The 17,345-nt window shown below is 46.2% G+C and overlaps 1 protein-coding gene across 6 annotated transcripts in view; it reads right to left on the bottom strand.

The window, feature by feature from the left end:
• hectd4 (HECT domain E3 ubiquitin protein ligase 4) overlaps positions 1–16,021 on the bottom strand; it is a 73,163-nt gene extending 57,142 nt beyond the window's left edge. For 3 of the 6 annotated variants that reach the window (XM_018752933.2, XM_029258961.1, XM_029258993.1), the window contains exons 1-17: positions 15,192–16,021; positions 10,215–10,753; positions 7,435–7,524; positions 7,192–7,319; positions 5,101–5,209; positions 4,786–4,924; positions 4,524–4,694; positions 3,906–4,098; positions 3,351–3,512; positions 3,103–3,216; positions 2,867–3,007; positions 2,315–2,550; positions 2,087–2,229; positions 1,714–1,784; positions 1,496–1,601; positions 1,130–1,183; positions 174–294 (exon numbers count right to left, since the gene is read on the bottom strand). In XM_018752933.2, coding sequence (XP_018608449.2) covers positions 174–294; positions 1,130–1,183; positions 1,496–1,601; positions 1,714–1,784; positions 2,087–2,229; positions 2,315–2,550; positions 2,867–3,007; positions 3,103–3,216; positions 3,351–3,512; positions 3,906–4,098; positions 4,524–4,694; positions 4,786–4,924; positions 5,101–5,209; positions 7,192–7,319; positions 7,435–7,524; positions 10,215–10,753; positions 15,192–15,338 — 2,664 coding nt within the window. In that variant the 5' untranslated portion in view covers positions 15,339–16,021. The remainder of the gene's footprint in view (positions 1–173; positions 295–1,129; positions 1,184–1,495; positions 1,602–1,713; positions 1,785–2,086; positions 2,230–2,314; positions 2,551–2,866; positions 3,008–3,102; positions 3,217–3,350; positions 3,513–3,905; positions 4,099–4,523; positions 4,695–4,785; positions 4,925–5,100; positions 5,210–7,191; positions 7,320–7,434; positions 7,525–10,214; positions 10,754–15,191) is intronic. The other 3 variants (XM_018752934.2, XM_029259057.1, XM_029259083.1) reach the window with 1 other exon arrangement.
• Between the last annotated feature and the right edge of the window lie 1,324 nt (positions 16,022–17,345).

The following is a 17,345-nucleotide window of genomic DNA, read 5'->3' as shown; positions in this document are numbered from 1 at the left end:
AGTTTACCATCAGAATACACCAGTGATAGTTATTTATTTATTTATTTTTTTTTAAAGAGAGATGCCATGTATGCATTTTAAACGAGTTAAGTTTGTGACCTTCAGCACCACCCAGAGTGCCTTGCTGGAAATAACGCCAATCTATATATCCGAACTGTGGGCTTCCCACACACCGGCACAGTGGACAGGAGCTTCTGAAAGTCATCCTTTCCGATGGTCTGACACTTGGTGATGACCAGACAGGACTCTCGCACCACAGTCTTCAAGATGCAGTGTAGAAGCTCATCGTTCAGCCTATCACATGAAATTGTGAATTCAAAACACAATGTCTGTACAATCTGCACACACAGGTATCAATAACAGTGTGTTGGGTTCAAACACACCATTAGAGCAAATTAAGCAACACCTAATAAACAGTTTTTACTAACTTCAGGAAGTAGATTCCATGAACCCAGTGTGAAGAAGGTAGACTTGCATCTCCAACACTGGTACAATATCTTAGCAGTACCATCAGCCAGTCAACTATGGCCCATAGGCAGAGCGGGGAGGTGCATCAGAGCACCAGCTATACAATGCCAACCATCTCCAGCTTCAAACCTGGCTCCAGATTGTAAATCAGCAGAGACACAGACTCTGACACATGCAACATCCTAGCCTTTTTTTTCCAGCAATTACAGTGCTGATACACATGTTAAAGGCTGACATGGATTTGAACTTGAACCAGGGAAGGTTGAACTGTGGAATGGAGTGGTGTTGACCCTGACACATGGCTCCCCTTATACCAACACCATGCTAATTTCTACAATATGAAAAGTGAAGGATAATACACACTATACGGTGCTTGTACAATACTAAGCATGGAATGTAGGAACGTGGAGTTATTTACTTGCTGGGTTTCAGCCCATCTAAGGCCAGGTATTCAATCTGGGCTTTAAAGGACTTATGTCCCAATTTCTGTTTATAATTTAACAAAATAGCAGCAGGCAGCGAAGTGATTACAGCTGCTCTCTGGCATTTAAAGGATACAGGTTCAAAACCCACCTTGTGTAGGAGTTACCCTTGTAAGATGCCTTTGAGAAAAGTGTCAGCTAAATTAAAACTAAAAAGTTTCTGCTGTCCTCTGTCCTACCTATGTGGCTGTCTCCTCACTGTCAGCCACAAAATGTCACTGTCTGAACTGCACCTGAAAAATGGATATTCCCATCTGTCAAAGCGACAAGCAACAATTATATAATACACACATATATATATATATATGTATGTAATTTGTGGCTCTCTTCAAACACACCGTTTACAGGATAAGCACGAATGAGGTTTTTCCAGATTTTACTTCCAATTCAACATGTGTGTAATCAGATCTTGCATGGAAATTGGAAAGTTGGGGTTTGACTTTGCAGTTAAAAGGACAAAAAGACCATGAGATAGAAACTGGAAAAGAAAAAATAAGAAAAATATGAAGACCGCAAATGATAGAAGTATCTCTCAGGCCTCCTACCTGTAGTGGTCATCATCATCACTGCCAAAGCGGTTCTTCTGTAACTGCATGGAAAGGTTGGTGAGAATGACGTCCCGAAGCTGGGAAAGGCCGCTGTTCCGCTCACCTGACAATACAAGGAGCCTTACAAAGCTGACACTTGCAACACAGCAGGAGGAACCCTGCCTGCGCACAAGGGGCAGCAGAGGGAAAGTACACCAAGCAGCAGAAAGACACACCTTCTGTAAGGACCAGCTTCAGTAGGTTGTTCAGTTCAGTTTCCCCTTGATACAAAGTGCTCAGTCCTGAGCTGCAGTTGCAGAAGAGCACATGGTCACAAAAGAAAAGCCAACATTCAGCTATGCCCTTAAGCACCCATATTTCTCTTGGGTGTCCATACATACACATTGAGTCTGACAGGGGCTGATCAGTATACTAGGCAGCAACACCACACACACACACACACACACACACACACACACACACACACACACACACACACACACACACACACCCTTTTGTTAAAAGGAACTCACAGTTAAACCCAGTTCAAACTAATATTTTGAATGCAGAAACCAGGTTCAGTATCTTATGGCACTGCTCAGTACCTACCTGATGGCCAGGCACACCTCCCCCAGGATCTCAGCGCCAATCTGGTCTGCTGGTGCCATCAGCAGCTGCCACAGCAACAAGCCAGCTCGCCGTACACTCTCTCTGTTCTGCTCAGACTGCGGGTTGAAGAACCTGAACACCACCTTAGAAGGGGAAAGAAGTTCCAGAGCATTAAATGCCGCAGGTGGCAGCGGACCTTAACAGCTGCAGGCATCTGACTTGTGATACCTGGAAGACCACCAAAATACAGCGAATGATACAGGTGTCCCCTTTGACCATGGCCTTCTCCATGATATCGCAGATGCTGCTGAAGTGCTTCGTTTCGATAGGGTGCTGCTTGCCCAGGAAAGCTCCGATGGGCAGATTGCTACTGCTGGCCGCCAGCACGTTGAGCTGGTGGATGCACATGGCACCCACGTGGTGCAGCAGCTGGTTGATCACTTCGCCCGTGGGCACCATCTCCTCTGCAGGCCAAAAGGTTGATCCTTTTCAACAAATCAGCCCAAAACCTTCAATTTTTAAACAAACATGACTTCTTAAAAGAAAACAGCAAAGATATTTAATATTTCTGTGAAGACATTTGCTATGATTCACTTGGCAATGCAACACCCAAGTAAAACATTTTAAAGATAAATGTGTTATTTTTAATCAAATGAAAGTTAGATTAGCACTCTTGTAACCTTACGGTAGGGTTTTAGAACACTTAAAATGAGCATTTACTCAAAGGAGAGGTTTGCATCATTTTAGGCAAGAGTATTCAGGTCCTGAGGCCACACCCACCTTTGGGCTCCTTGATGACATGGCTGACACCAAGCCTGTGACACACGTGATGGAAAGCCTGGTTGCCAGGGTTGCACCACTGGTCCATGTAGTCACTGGAACATGTCCAGATCAGGTTGTTGAGAGCATCATAGCACGCCCCTGGATAAGTAAGGAAAACTTGACTCAACACAACAGGCCTTCTACAGAATAGAAAAGCTACATAAAACATAACAGTCCTTCCAGAGTGAGCTTACCTAAACCTGACACCTGAGCCCCACGGCCAAGGGAGCTGCCTGGAGCATCGATGAGGTCTGCACGGCTGCTGAACTGCCCATCTGCAATGCTGAACACCAGGCTGGAGGCTAGGACTGAAAGAGAGAGAGACAGGGAGAGGAACGCACAGTGAATCGCTGTTGCTCAACACAGGGAAACACACAGCAGGACAAGCTTACAGAAGAGGTGATTAAAGGCCCAGGGAGGCTGAAGAAAAGCCTCTGCTTACTTTTGAGAGACGACAGACTGCTGCTGCCCCCAAACAGAGAGCGAGTGGCAGAACTGCCCGACACCCCCGGTGGTGACGCCAGCATCACCAGGTAGGTCCCGCACACATACATTGGTGTCTTGCGCAGAGTCTTCAGAGGAAGCCCACAGCTGGTATTCACTGCTGAGATGGTAAAAGGGCCAAACAAAACAAAACATCACAAGTGTTGACCAGGAATGCACAAATAAGCCAGGTGGCGGCGCTCACATCCACACCAACAAACATGAGAACTATTTTTCAAATTTGTACCTTAGCAACCGTCAAGTGTTTTTTAAAAAAAAAAAAAAAAAAAAAAAAAAAAAACACACACACCAATTATAGATGCCATGCCACTTTATAGCAGGACAAGGTAATTTACACTACTGAGTCTAATAACAGAATCAGTTTAGAACGCAGGTAATCAAGCGGGATTAAAGAAAGCACAGAGAGGAGAGCAGGATGTCCAGCACAGTAGCACAGTAAGTCTAGGAGAACATGTGCACAAGGCATCACATCAGAATGTGAGCATAAACCTACCGGATTGCTCCTCCTTCACCGTGTTCGTGATGGCTGAGCCGGTGAGCGCTGCCAGCGTAGCAGAGTGCGAGGCGCGGAAGCGGGACATGCGGCTCAGCAGTAGGTCATTCAGACACTTTGAGGACTCTCCCTCCTTCCGGGTGAGAATGACCCGCTCCTGTAAGACTTCTGCCATGCAGAGCCCAGACTGAGCCTATGGGAGAGCCACAGAGGTTGAGGAAGTTGGGGGACAAATAGTGTTTCCACCACTGGTTTTACTTGATGTCCAGCAGAGGATTTCAAAAAAAGTTGCTGAACCCATGCAAACTGTTTAAGATAAAGCTACTTATGATTTCACATCTCAGGCCACATCAACCCTTAGAAGAAATAGCTCCCCTCGCAGATATTGGGTCAGTGTTCCCATCAAAGAGATAGATAAAAATCCAAGACAAAATTTAAAGCGCAAGTGGCATGATTCCATCCAGATTTTTACAGATATTACTTCCATTTCCAACAAGTGTGTTTTTTTCAGATCTTGCATGGAAGCTGAAAAATTAGGGTTTGACTTTGCAGTTAATGGAGAAAAAAAGATTGTAATTGAACAAATGGATTGAAAGAAAAGACAAACACGATTCTCACTGTCAACTTAAAGACATCCATGAAGACCGAGTGGCCCTTCTGCGTCTTCTCGTTGAGGCTGGCAGGTGACCAGATCCAGTATAGGTAGGTCCCGTCAGAGCACAGGTGCAGGGTGCTCATACTGCTGCCCACCAGGAAGTGATGAGCAGGCATGGGCACAATCTGGCACACCTGCAAAAAGCAGTCAGAACTCTGACTTCAGCATAGCCACCACATGCTTATAGCTTTAAAATAAAGCCCCAACACTAGAGGCGGCAGTCACCTGGAGCGTGAAGGGGTCGATGACCTGGCACAGCTGATGAGGCTTGGTGTCAAAGGATGCGGGGCGGTGCAAAAGGCGCCCGCTACCAAACACCACCCATCCAGGCTCCAGGTCCTCATTTCGGCAGTACACAAACCCCCTGGGAGAGGCACAGGAAACAGACACAGTGAAGCCTCAAGCATCCCACATCATGAGCCCTCGCCACACACTGTGATGGAACAAGCAAGGGTGTCGCCTTCCCAAGAGGAGCAGGCGAGGGAAGTATTTTTAGTGCCTTTTTCCTGTCTCAGCACTGTAAAGGAGGTATTGTATTACCGCAGAGTACCATGAAGGCCGGACCCCAGCTTGCTGATTCCCTTCCCAAAGGAGTTAGTGGTGTAGAGATAGAGTCCGTCAGTGGCTAGGCAACGCCCCAGGTCTGTGTCTGTAGACAGAAGATGAGGGAAGATGAAGAAAGGTCACACTGTCTTCCTAGATGCAGAACACCACCAAAGGAGGTTGCACACCATACAGACTTCGAGCCTTGTAAAAAAGGGGAACGTGAACACAGGCAAGTTGGGAGGCTATAGGCTGAGGGGGAAAGTGGGAAAAATAAGATCTTCAAGCCATTCTTGTGCTCAGTACTAGTACCCATTTGTTTGCTGAGCTGAACTGCAAAACAAATTCCACAGCAACTGGGTGGACGCTGCTCTGGGTGCCCATGTTATGGATATTCAAGTTTTGAATTTTTGAAGATACATTTAAAATAAAGGAAAAAGTTTGTATTTTCTTCTGTTTTTTTTTTTTTTTTTAAAAAAATGTTTTTATGACATGTACATCACCAGCACTTCCTTGTTCAGACACTGGTAAAAACACATAAAATTGCACCCCAATAGAGAGGGAGAGTAGCTGGATTGACTTCCAGTGCATTCTGATGGTGTCTTGTGTTTAAAAATGTCGGTAACAAGATGAGGAACATGGCATGTTGTACATTTATGTGATAAACACAATCAGAATAACTGAAAATAAAAATATATTGTCTAAAATTCCTGTCATTTTAATATTGCACTAATTGACAAAATTCCTACTTAATAGAAATGTTTTTGAAAATTACACCATAGGCCAACTGAAATTTGCCAGATGCTGACAAATGTATTAACTTGAAGTGAGGTGCAACAAGACAAAATTAAGGTCCTGCCATGGTCTGGTATCTCCATTGTGTCGACTGCATTCCCTAATTCATGCCCCTTGTTTCCAGGATGGGCTCTGGAACACAGCCACCCTACAAAGGATGAGTGGTTGATGAGAATGGAATAAACAAAGCTTTTCAGATTTTTTTAATTGATTATAGCATCATCTGAGATGTTTACATAACTTAGGCAATGAATAAATGGAGGGACACCTGAATTATTAAACATATTGATTTTGATGTAGCAGGTGGATTTAAACTTCTTCATTTAGCTGATGCTTTTCTCCTAAGCAACTTAGTACACTGAATATACAGCTGGGTAATTTTGTACTGGATCAGTTCACGGTAAGCACGGTAAGAGTACTATGGCAGGAGGTGTGATTCAAACTTGGGTCCTTGAAATCCAAAGGCAGTGGATCACTAACCATTACACCATCTGTTACTTACAGACAAATCATGTTACAGACAGACTTTTGGTTCCAGTTGTGTTTCTAAGATTAAGATCCAGTGTTACACTGAGTCAAAGGGACAGGGGCTCACTGAGTAGATATCCCTGTGTCCTCAGAGCAGCAGGTCCAGGAAGGGGACCATTCAGTCAGGCTTGTTCCCAAGTCATCTTTCTGTCCACATGACCTGTCTGTTGTATAACCACAGGCTCCAAGTTTCAGGTTATTCTGGCCCACTTTTGACACAGACTGTCCATGGTCAGCACAACCATGAGACTGTGACAGGCCAAGTCACACCTTTCACAGAAAAATGGGCTAACAAAGACCATCCAAAATTTCAATCAAATTTCTATGTTCAGGTTCAGAGTCTCAAGATCACCAAAAACCCAAATATGAGAAATAAAAACCTGAGGAACTGCAACGTATGATGAAATAATTCCAGTACTACTGCGCACAAAGAGCCCTGCGATGTCGTGAGAACCAAGCTGGGAGGGTGCAACACAGGCTGCACAGCAACACAACTATGTTCATACATTGACCACCAGGTACACAGGGCTTATGTGGGGCTACCAGTACACCTAAAATGGGACTGGTGCAGGCACAGACTGGAACCAGATGCTTACTAGGTCTATTCCCTTTGGGGGGGGGGGGGGGAACCTTGTGACAATTTCATCCATAAACATACGAGCTATGAATATCAAAATTGCACTTTAAGACGTTCTGGACAAAATTCGAAGAAAGAGCGATCTTTTTACCACTTAAATTTGCATTCCTGTAACATTCCACACTCACCTTTACTCTCGGAGCCTGCTACTCCACTGTCTGGTGCTGGCAGCATGTCCTCGAACCCCCAAGAGACACTGTGCTTACCCCCAAGAAGGCAGGAAGGGGATCCAGGGCCTCCCTCAAGCAGGAGAAGCCTGCAGGGGCAGACAGGAGAGGGCTGACAGGATCAAGAGCAAGGGCAACCCCATGGGGTACCCCACAATTACTTGCTGCAGGATTGACCCTTGAGCTCCAAGAACCCTGCTTTACCTGTAGAGTACATCAGCTACAGGTAGCTGGCCCAGGTCTTTCTGCTTCTGCAGAAGGTGAACAGTATGAATGAAGGTCTTCAGCGAGCCCCTGCATTTGGATAAGACAGACTCATTGTAGGAGACGACAGTCCAACAGGACCAAATAGTTTAATATTACTGTCCACATCTAATTGTTTACAGCAAGTAAGGTAAAAATTTAAACCAAGTGCACGCAAGGGGCACAATGGCGCAGCAGGCTTAGCCAGGTTCCACTCTCTGGTGGGTCTGAGGTTCGAGTCCTGCTTGGAGTGCCTTGCCACAGACTGGCGTCCCGTCCTGGGTGTCCCCCCTCCCCGTCCAGCCTTGTGCCCTATGTTTCCGGGTTAGGCTCCAGCTCGCTGCGACCCCGCTCAGGATAAGCGGTTTCAGACTGTGTGTGTGGTGCAAATTCCTGAAGTCTGCGCAAGTTAATGCTTGCATGATGTAGGCTGGGCATAATCACAACTAGACACACACTGTTCACACAAACACATTATATACACAAGCAAGCTAAATGGTGACATGTTCAATGTAAGGTGAAGTTAGACCATATCAGACAGAAGACATGTGCTTGACCCCTTATCAATAAACAAGTATCCCTGAATTAATGAACTTTAGCCAAAATTCCAGTATAACGGATCTGGTATTAAGAATATTACATTACATTCTTCATCTTCTACTGCCTCCACAGCAGTTTTACTTACACTAACAGAAGTACAGCAAAACAGGGTCGCACAGTATTGGACATGTATACTACCACATAAATACTGGCATCTCACAGAAAATTCCAAATATATATTATTGTTACGGAAAAAGGTATTTAATATAACAAACCGACTTTATGCAATGTTGCATTTTCCCATTTTTTGAGATCAAGTGCAACCATCTACTTCATTCATTTCAAAGAAGCTGACATATTGACTCAATGAGACTCTAAGCTTCAGTTGCCGTGGCACAGATAAAACTGGAACCCCAGCAGCACATTCCTATTACCTACAACTGCAGAACAATGAGATCATCCAAAAAAAAGGACTAAATACAAAATGCTTGTTTGTGTGTGCTTTTAAAGTTCATATGTGAATATTAATGTGCTGAGTGTGTGCTTGGCGAATTTGTGGACTAACAGGCCTCCTCATGCTCCTACTGTCTCTGCTGAGACCCTGCTTTACTCACCATTTCACAACTGATGTGAGTAAACATCATTTGGTTATTTTAAAACTGTAGACAAGTTCACGAAGCACTGGAGCAAAAATTGACAGTTTGCACACTTTTACATCTGTGTTGCAATTTGTCTATTCCATATGGATGCAAGCAGATTTCTCCTGAGCTATACAATAGTGTCATTTACAAAAGGCTTTGCACACAGGTGCCCCAATACAGAGCGAAACTGGGAAAAACAAAGAAGACAAAAAGGAACAACGATCACCATTTAACGAGAGCACCCTGTTCACGGGGAAAGCCCTGACCTGGACTGTTCCCTGAAACAATGGTCGTTTTTGCTACTAAAGGCCAGGGCGCAAAAGGGATTCTCTGGTTTTCGCACAGTCGTCACCCATAGTGTGATAAGAGGTCTTGTATAAAGGATTATATACAGTGCGTGCATGCTCAAGCATGAGCACACGCGCACACACACAATGTCTACAACCACTTGTCCCGAGCAGGGTCACAGCAAGCCAGAGTCTAACCCGGCAACACAGGGCGCAAGGCTGAAGGGGGAGGGGACCCACCCTGGACGGTCACACGCACACACTTTTCTCCAAAGCGACCTAACACAGAACCATTGGTAATGATTCATCCATTTGTAAAACTGGATAATTTTTACTGGGATGGTTGAGTATAAGTAACTTGATTAAAGATGTAGCAGGAGGTGGGATTTGAACCTGTAACCTTAGAGTTCAAAGGCAGCAGCCCTACCCTTAAGTCTAACGAATGCCACTTACATTAATACTGCTAAAGGTAGTCCTCAAATTAAAACATATTCAACTTACAAACACCCAAACCTACAACTTCCATCCATTAACCTTATATTACTTTTGAGCACAGTAGTTTCGTCCTTCTAACTGAAAATTTACATTTATTCACACACACACACACACACACACACACACACAATTTTCAGAACCGCTCGTCCCTTACGGGGTCACGGGGAACCAGAGCCTACCCGGTAACACAGGGCGTAAGGCCGGAGGGGGAGGGGACACACCCAGGACGGGACGCCAGTCCGTCGTAAGGCACCCCAAGCGGGACTCGAACCCCAGACCCACCGGAGAGCAGGACCGCGGTCCAACCCACTGCGCCACCGCACCCCCTACATTTATTCATTTTCTCCAAAGCAAGTTACAATGTTAATCTACCTACAAGTACTTACGCATATATACTGTACAGCTGGGTAGTTTTACTGGCGCAATTTAGCATAAGTGCCTTGCTCAAGGGTACTACAGCTGGAGATGAGGATCCAAAGGCAACAGCTCTACCCACTATGCTATCAGCTGTCCCCAGCTGTTTAAGGGCATTTTCAGCTTCCCAAAAAGTGGACTTGCTAAAAGGTCATTGGAACAGAACCCCTTCGTAAGCCAAGGATCACCTATATATGACATGCGCTGGCATTTCCAAAAACATCCCAAATCACCAGGGTGCTCTACTCCATGTGCGGCAGGAGGGAACTGGTACAACGTTATTTTCACTCCTCAAAACACTGAGCAGAGAACCTAACAAGTACAGAAAGCTGATGCAGAGCAGCTCATACCCAAGTATCCTCACCTGGCGCAGGCTAGAGCCACGAGGGCTGCGGCGGCGTTCTCCCGCTGTCGGTGCACAAGGGGCCCGGCAGCTGAGGCCAAGCGCTGCTGCGGCAGCTCGGGCTCCTCCAGCCAGGAGCAAAGAAGGCTCTCCAAGCCACTGAGGCAGTCAGCTGGCTCCTTGCTCAGGCTCAGTGGCTGGCAGTCACGCAGACAGGTGAGCAGCACCTCGGCCGTGATGCTGCAGAGGGCTGGGTCGCTGCGTGACTGTGACTGCAGCAGCGGGAAGACGAGAAGAAGGCCCACACGCGACGTGAAGGGCGCCTGCTCAGGCTGCTGTAGCAGGCCTTGTCTCTTGAGCAGGGCCAGCGCCTCCTCGTCACCAGCACCCTCTCGCTCCTGCTGCTCTTCCAGGGCCAGCTGTCGCTGGGCCCCCCACAGGCCACGCAACGCATTCAGCCGGTACTCCAGCAGCCGGGCATAGGCATTGCTTTGGTTACCGCACACAGCTCGCAGGCGCTCGGCCAACTCCGCCGGGTTCTTCGTCTCGAATGTTAGAATCTGCACATAGGACAGGAGGTGAGACAGTCAGCGGAGACACAATCGGGGAGATGCAGCTGAGTCACACATTGCCGAGTGAGCAAAGAGGCGGCAGGAGAGTGCAGCACAGCGGCACAGCTGACAGTGCCTAGCTGTAGGTTCGATTCCCGCTCAGTCTCCATGGAGTTTGTGTGCTCTCCCCATGTTCCAGTGGGTTTCGTCCAGGTGCTCTGGTTTCCTCCCACAGTCCAAAGATATGCATTTCAGGTAGGTTGGTGACTCTACATTCCCTGCAGTGTCTGTGGGTGTGTTACACTGCTCCACTGGGTGAACGTGAAAGTGATCTTAAGAGCTTAGTGTCTGGTATCTAGCACTAAGTCACCTTGGATAAAGGTGTGGGCTACACAATCATTACATCACTGGAGAAGAGCATTTGTAAAGTAAACATGGAGAAAAGAACAGGTGAGAGCTATCCTCACACACATTTCATCCTCACTAACCTGTAGCATTAAGAAAATTCTCTCTCCAATCAGTGGCACCATAACACAGACACCACAAAGCCATGCCCACTGTTTGGCTGTTAACAGGGGCAAGATGTTTTCTTTAAAATGGGGTAAAATACTACGTTATACTGCAATTTCACTATCAGTATCAGTTCTACCCCCCTATAAAATTTCAAAATAAAGAAAACACCATGTTAGTTGTGTACCACTCTAGCCACACTTTGCTTGTGAGAAGCTGGGACACAAAGCACCCGGAGCCACTCCTTCACCCACAGCCACATAGCATGTGGAAGCAGATAGGAGGCCTGTAAATTCAGTACAGACACTGAGTGAAAGGCGGCAGTGATGACACTGGTCAACGAGCAGTCATCTCCCAAAGCCAAATCTCTGGAGCCGCAAATCTGATTTGCTACCCAGGAAACTGCGCATGGAGAGACAATGCACAGAAAGGACGGTCCACTTCCTAGTCCATCAGAATTCACAGCTTGAACCAGAACAACACAGAACTACTGAAAAAAAGATTAAAGCTTAATTAGCAGGGTGCTCATTTAACCCAAGCATATTTAAATTGCTCTTAAGAGTACATTAAATCCAGCAAGACAGGTAATAACCTACAAGTATGGGACCTCTAGCAATTAAATAAATGGTTGTGCAACATCTGCACTTCAGTGGCATCCTACACATACTGATTGTGATGTGCTCTGGGCTTACCATGCCTGGGGGGGATGCCTTTAGAACAAGCATTTCATACTGATTTCATTTGAGACACAGGGCTAACAGTACTCCAGTGTCCTGGATGAGAAGGGGACTCCTTCGTGCTCACACACAGTCACCACGGCAGCCCCTCCAAGGTGGGAAGTGTGGCGGCCACACAGAGGCCATGCGAGCACAGGGGACCACACAACACTGTAGCTCACCCAAGGAATAACACAGAAGAGGGCATTGTTGGATGGTGACATTTGGAGAGTCCAGCCCCAAGCCCATCCTTCCCCTGCTCACTGCTGCCTGGGTTCTCAGCCGCCTGACTGCCTTTCTGGAGCTGAGGGCCAAAGTGCACTGTAAGTGCATGGTAATACGATATGGACGGCTCACTGGAAGTCCACAGGGACCATTTCTCTACCGCTCATGCATACAAATATCAGCACCCCCCCCCCCCAACTTGCATCAAAAGGCTGATCTCTTTAGATGTCACGTGGACTGAAGCAGGACCAATGCTGCTGTAAAAGAGTTTGCAGGGTCGGGTGGAGTGGAGTAGGCACCAATCCCCTGAGACTCCCTCTACCGGACTGAGACAGTAAGCAATTCTCTACTGGCACCACCCTCAGCTTACAGCAGGTGGTGCAGTGGTTAGCACTCCCATCTCCTGCTGTAATACCCATCATCCAGGCACTTACCCTGAACTGATACAGTAAAAATTACCCGGCTGTATAAATGTGTAAATCAGTGAGAGCGGCTTAACCCTGTAAGTGACTTTGGAGGAAAGCATAAGATAAATGAATAAATGTAAATGTGATTCTAGTACTAATCCCATAAAGCTGCTTCTACAGCATTAAGAGTGGAAATGTTTCTTTGGGGATGTTGATATTAGCTGATATTTACCCAGCTGTATAAGTGGGCAAATGAGTGCAAGTAGCACTACAGTATGTTGCTGTGAAGAAAAACATGAGCTAAGTGAATAAACACGGGGGGGGGGGGACAGCCAGGGACACACTGCAGGACTCTGATTTCCCCCCAGATGGGCTCCTACAAAAAAGGGGACGTGAGGCCAGCACTGTAGCAGAAACATGCTGCAAATGGAGCCCCCATCCGGGGGCCCAGGGATCAGACCAAGGGAGTAGAACCCCAGACATAGTGTAGGTAAGTGGGGCCATAAGATGCAGTGGGCATCTCTAATATGTCAAGAGTGTGTATGTATGAGGCAAGGGAAATTAATATGCATTATAATTTATATGAATGCTGGACAGTGCACTTGTGTCCTTGTGCTATGTGTGTGCATGTACTTATAACATGTTGCTGTGATCCAGTGTTGCTGCTGAAAGTATAAAAAGAAATGTCAATGTAGAACAAACAGGGTTCTTAGAATGGAGGGAAGAATACACTGATGTTTTACCCATTTAACCCCTCCAACAGAAAGCACTACAAATGTTTAACACAAAAACACACCCAGATACAAGAAACATAGCAGCAAATTGCACTTTTTAACCATAACTATCAAAAGGTAATTTAGCTCTGCAGCTTTTGAAAGGATGAAATAAATGTTTACCTAAAATTACTTCAGTAATTAACAACAAAAAGTAAATTAACAGAACATCGTGGTGGACACACCATGTCACCATCAAGCTCCCAAACACTTTTGACCTAGTGCTGGTACACATGTTCATACAGAGGCACACACTACAAGTGGAAGGTAGATAAGGCATGCGCACACACGCAAGCATGCACACAAGATAAATCAGCAATAAAAATATAGACTGTGGGGGGGGGGGCATGTTTACACTGTTTTCAGTGTGAATAGGCAATAACTTGGAATGACTTATTGGGAATAATCACACATACAGTCTTATAAAACCAGTCAGAGTGTTAAACTTAGTACTTTGATGTCTATTTACCAATGTAAAAGTTGCAGAGAAACTGAAAAACACTAAAATACCATAGGGGGAGGGGGGGAAGAAAAAAAAAAAAAAAAAAAAAAAAAACCTGATGGTCTTGATTACTTATGGTACAGCCCTGCTGCTGCACAGCAGGAGCAGCACAGTGGTGCAGCAGACAGCAGTGGTGCTTTATCTCCTGGGCTGTGGATTCAAATATGGCTGTCAGTGTGGAGTTTGCATGTTCTCCCCTTGTTCACACTGGTTTCTTTGGGTATCCCCGTTTCCTCCCACAGTGCCAAGATACATGTTCCAGGTAAACTCGTAACTATGTTGCCCATGGTATGTGACCGAGTTTGTGTCAGCCTTTGGTGGACTCCCACTGGTGGTTCTCCCTGCCTTGATTCTCAGGAGTGGCTGTGATAGAGTAGCACTCAGAACTGCTGAAGGTTATTTTGGAAAACAGATGGACTGGATATGAGAAACATTGATCTCACACTGCAGTACTGGCCACTAGTGCAGTATTAGTACTGTATACAGTAATAAGTGTCAAAGGGGAAAGAGGAAAGCAACCCCCTCAAAAAAGATGGTGCTGGTGCTAGAGTACTTGTCAATGTCTACATGTCTGAGGTGTGACATGCACATGCTCCACACCAAGAGCATCCATACACAGTACTGTGTGTGTGTGTGTGTGTGTGTGTAAGATAAACCTCAACACACAGGTAAACACACTTAAGCAGGTCTCCAAGAGCGAGCAGAGCTGTGGTCACCCTCCTTACAGTGACTCATCACACACTGTAATAGGCTGGGCCAGCAGGTGATGTGCCTCTTAGGCCTGTTCACAACCTGGAGGTTGCTGGTTCAAATCCCTGTAATACTCTTCTGTGAAGGTAATCACTGTGACTGCAGAGTTAAGAATATAAATTGAGCAAATCAATAACAAATAAGCGGATTACCTAACACTCTGTGCTTGGAATTGGACAAAACAGGCGTCGGTCACAGCCGTGATGGTTAAAAAAAAACCTTCATTTATTAATAAAAACAACCAAGCGACGACGTCGGCACCTACAGCCCATCAATGCAGGAAGAAAGCGGCTCGGGCGGCTGACAGACACCGCACCGCACTGCACTGCGTGTCACCGAGGGGCCGCGGTCTCGTGCGGAGAGGAGATCGCCATGGAGACGCCTCACCCCTCGCACGGGAAGACGGTTCGGCCCTTTTGACGACCACTGTCTGTTCGTTATCTCAGCGGGAACCTGGGTGTGAACGTGGCAGTACCACGCCGTACGTGTTTCCTGTGGCGGTCAGCCGGCGGTACGGCGCCGGCGTCGCCACCCACGAGCGCGACGCACGATGGCCGCACTCACCTCCTGCTCGGCGTCGCCCTGCTCCGAAGCGCCTATTTCGCTTGGCAGCTCGGCCAGGTCCGTAACCCGGATGAGGCCGTCGTGCAGGAAGATGGTCTCCTCCTTCACCGAGAGCCACTGGGACGAGTCCACCGGCCCGGAGCCCATGTCTCAGTCCTCCGCCGGACGAGCCGGACAGGACGGCGCGCATGAAACGGTCCCGGACAGAGCTCGGCTATCCGTTGTCACGAAGGAACTCACTACGGGGCGCACATTCCGCTGTCAGCAAGCATGAGGCAGCAGTGCCTGCGTGTCTGAGTGTGTGTCGGTCCGTCAAACCGTCGGTCGCTCTCTCAGTCGGTCACTTAGTGCAGGTTAGCCGATAAGCTAACGGGTCGATCGCAGCCGTGGGCGTGACTCCGACTTGCAAACGCCTCGAGTTTTTCTGCGGGTTTCTCGTGGACAGGCGGCCAGGTCTGAGCTGGGCCGATAAACGAAATCTGTGGAAGAAGAGCGCTCCGTTAGCGGTCCCACTACTATTTATCAGCGGCCGAGAAGATAATGGAAGTCCAGCAGCTGTCATTGAAACGCCATGTTTGGTAGGCCGAGAGTTTCCCAGAATGCACTGTGCCCAGCGATAAACACGGCAACCGGAGCGCGAGCCCCTCCGCAGCGCAGTGGCACCATGTCATCAAGAAAGAACGCCTATAGGCCACCTGCATGCTTCTCAGCCGTTTGTGTTATTTTATATTTACACCTGTCGCGTTCAGTTAAAACGTTTTAGCATAGCCATAATAACAAATAATAATGAATTTGTGGAAACTAGGGTTCAAATAAATTCAACTTTTTTGGACGAGAAACTCTGTTGCCCAAATTGAATTAATTTCTGCATACGTTTTTATGCTGTATATAACACACGTGCGACATTCTGGTTTTATGTTTTTTATGTTTCCCTACAAAACTTGCGGTAACAGTTCGTAACTTTTTTGGAAAGTACATTTTTGGCGTTTAAAATGGGATAATAGCGACACCTAGCGATCTTCTGGATGTCTGATCTGTTTCACCAGGGGGCGCCAAGCGAGGCCTCTTACCTGTTCGTAGTAGTGAAAATTTTAAACAATCAGGGGCGTCAATAATAATATAATAATAATGTTATTGACTTCATTTGGGGTGAAGTTTTACATATGCCTAAGCACCAATTATTATAGCACATAAAACATGCAGTCATTGAATTTGTAAGAACTCAAAGGAAGATGCTGCTAAGGTCAATCTGGAATCTTGCTGATTTAGAACACAAAAATAATAGTCCTTTCATTCCCTAGTACTCAAATGGAAAACTTCAGCAACAGAAAAACAAGAAGAAGCCATCTTTGAAGTCTTTCTAAATATACTCGACTTAAACTGGACTTTTTTTCCCCAGGGTAAACAGGTCAGATCTAATACATATCTCACACCAAACTCAGTCTGTCCTGAAGCCCTCTGTTAATTCCTTAAGGTTAGCACTTTTTAATATCTGGTCTCTTGCCAACAAGTCATTTTTAGTTGATGATCTCATTTTTACTCACCAAGTAGATTTTATGATTTTAACTGAAACATGACTTGATGACAGTTCTAGCTCAAATGTTCCTGTTGAACCAGCCCTTCAGAACTAAAATAATAAAATATTATTTTATATTCTTAAATATTTCTCAAGTTGGCAGGAAAGGTGGGGGTGTTTCTGTTCTGTTTAAGGATGCATACCAATGTAAGCAAACATCACTAGCTGAATTTGCCTCCTTTGAATATTTCTGCACCATTATGAAGAGCACACCACAATTCTTATTAGTAGTTGTCTACAGACCTCCAAAATGTGCATCTGTTTTTGTAAATGAATTCTCTGAACTCCTGTCTGTAATCATCAAGGATTTTGACAGTTTTATTATAACTGGTAACTTTAATATCCCCATAGATAATCCTAATGACATCTTTGCTAAAGAATTTCTTTCCCTGTTTGACATGTTTGATCTGTCACAGCATGTAAAAGGTCCTATTCATTCTCAAGGTCATACCCTGGACTTGGTTAACAGCAAGGGTCTCACTATTCCAACCATTGAACTAAGGGATGGGGGTACGGTGGTGCAGTGGGTTTGGCCTGTGCCTGCTTTCTGGTGGGTCTGGGGTTCGAGTCCCACTTGG

The sequence above is a fragment of the Scleropages formosus genome, chromosome 1, assembly GCF_900964775.1.
Source record: "Scleropages formosus chromosome 1, fSclFor1.1, whole genome shotgun sequence".
NCBI lineage: Eukaryota > Metazoa > Chordata > Actinopteri > Osteoglossiformes > Osteoglossidae > Scleropages > Scleropages formosus.
This window is presented reverse-complemented; position numbering and strand designations above follow the sequence as displayed.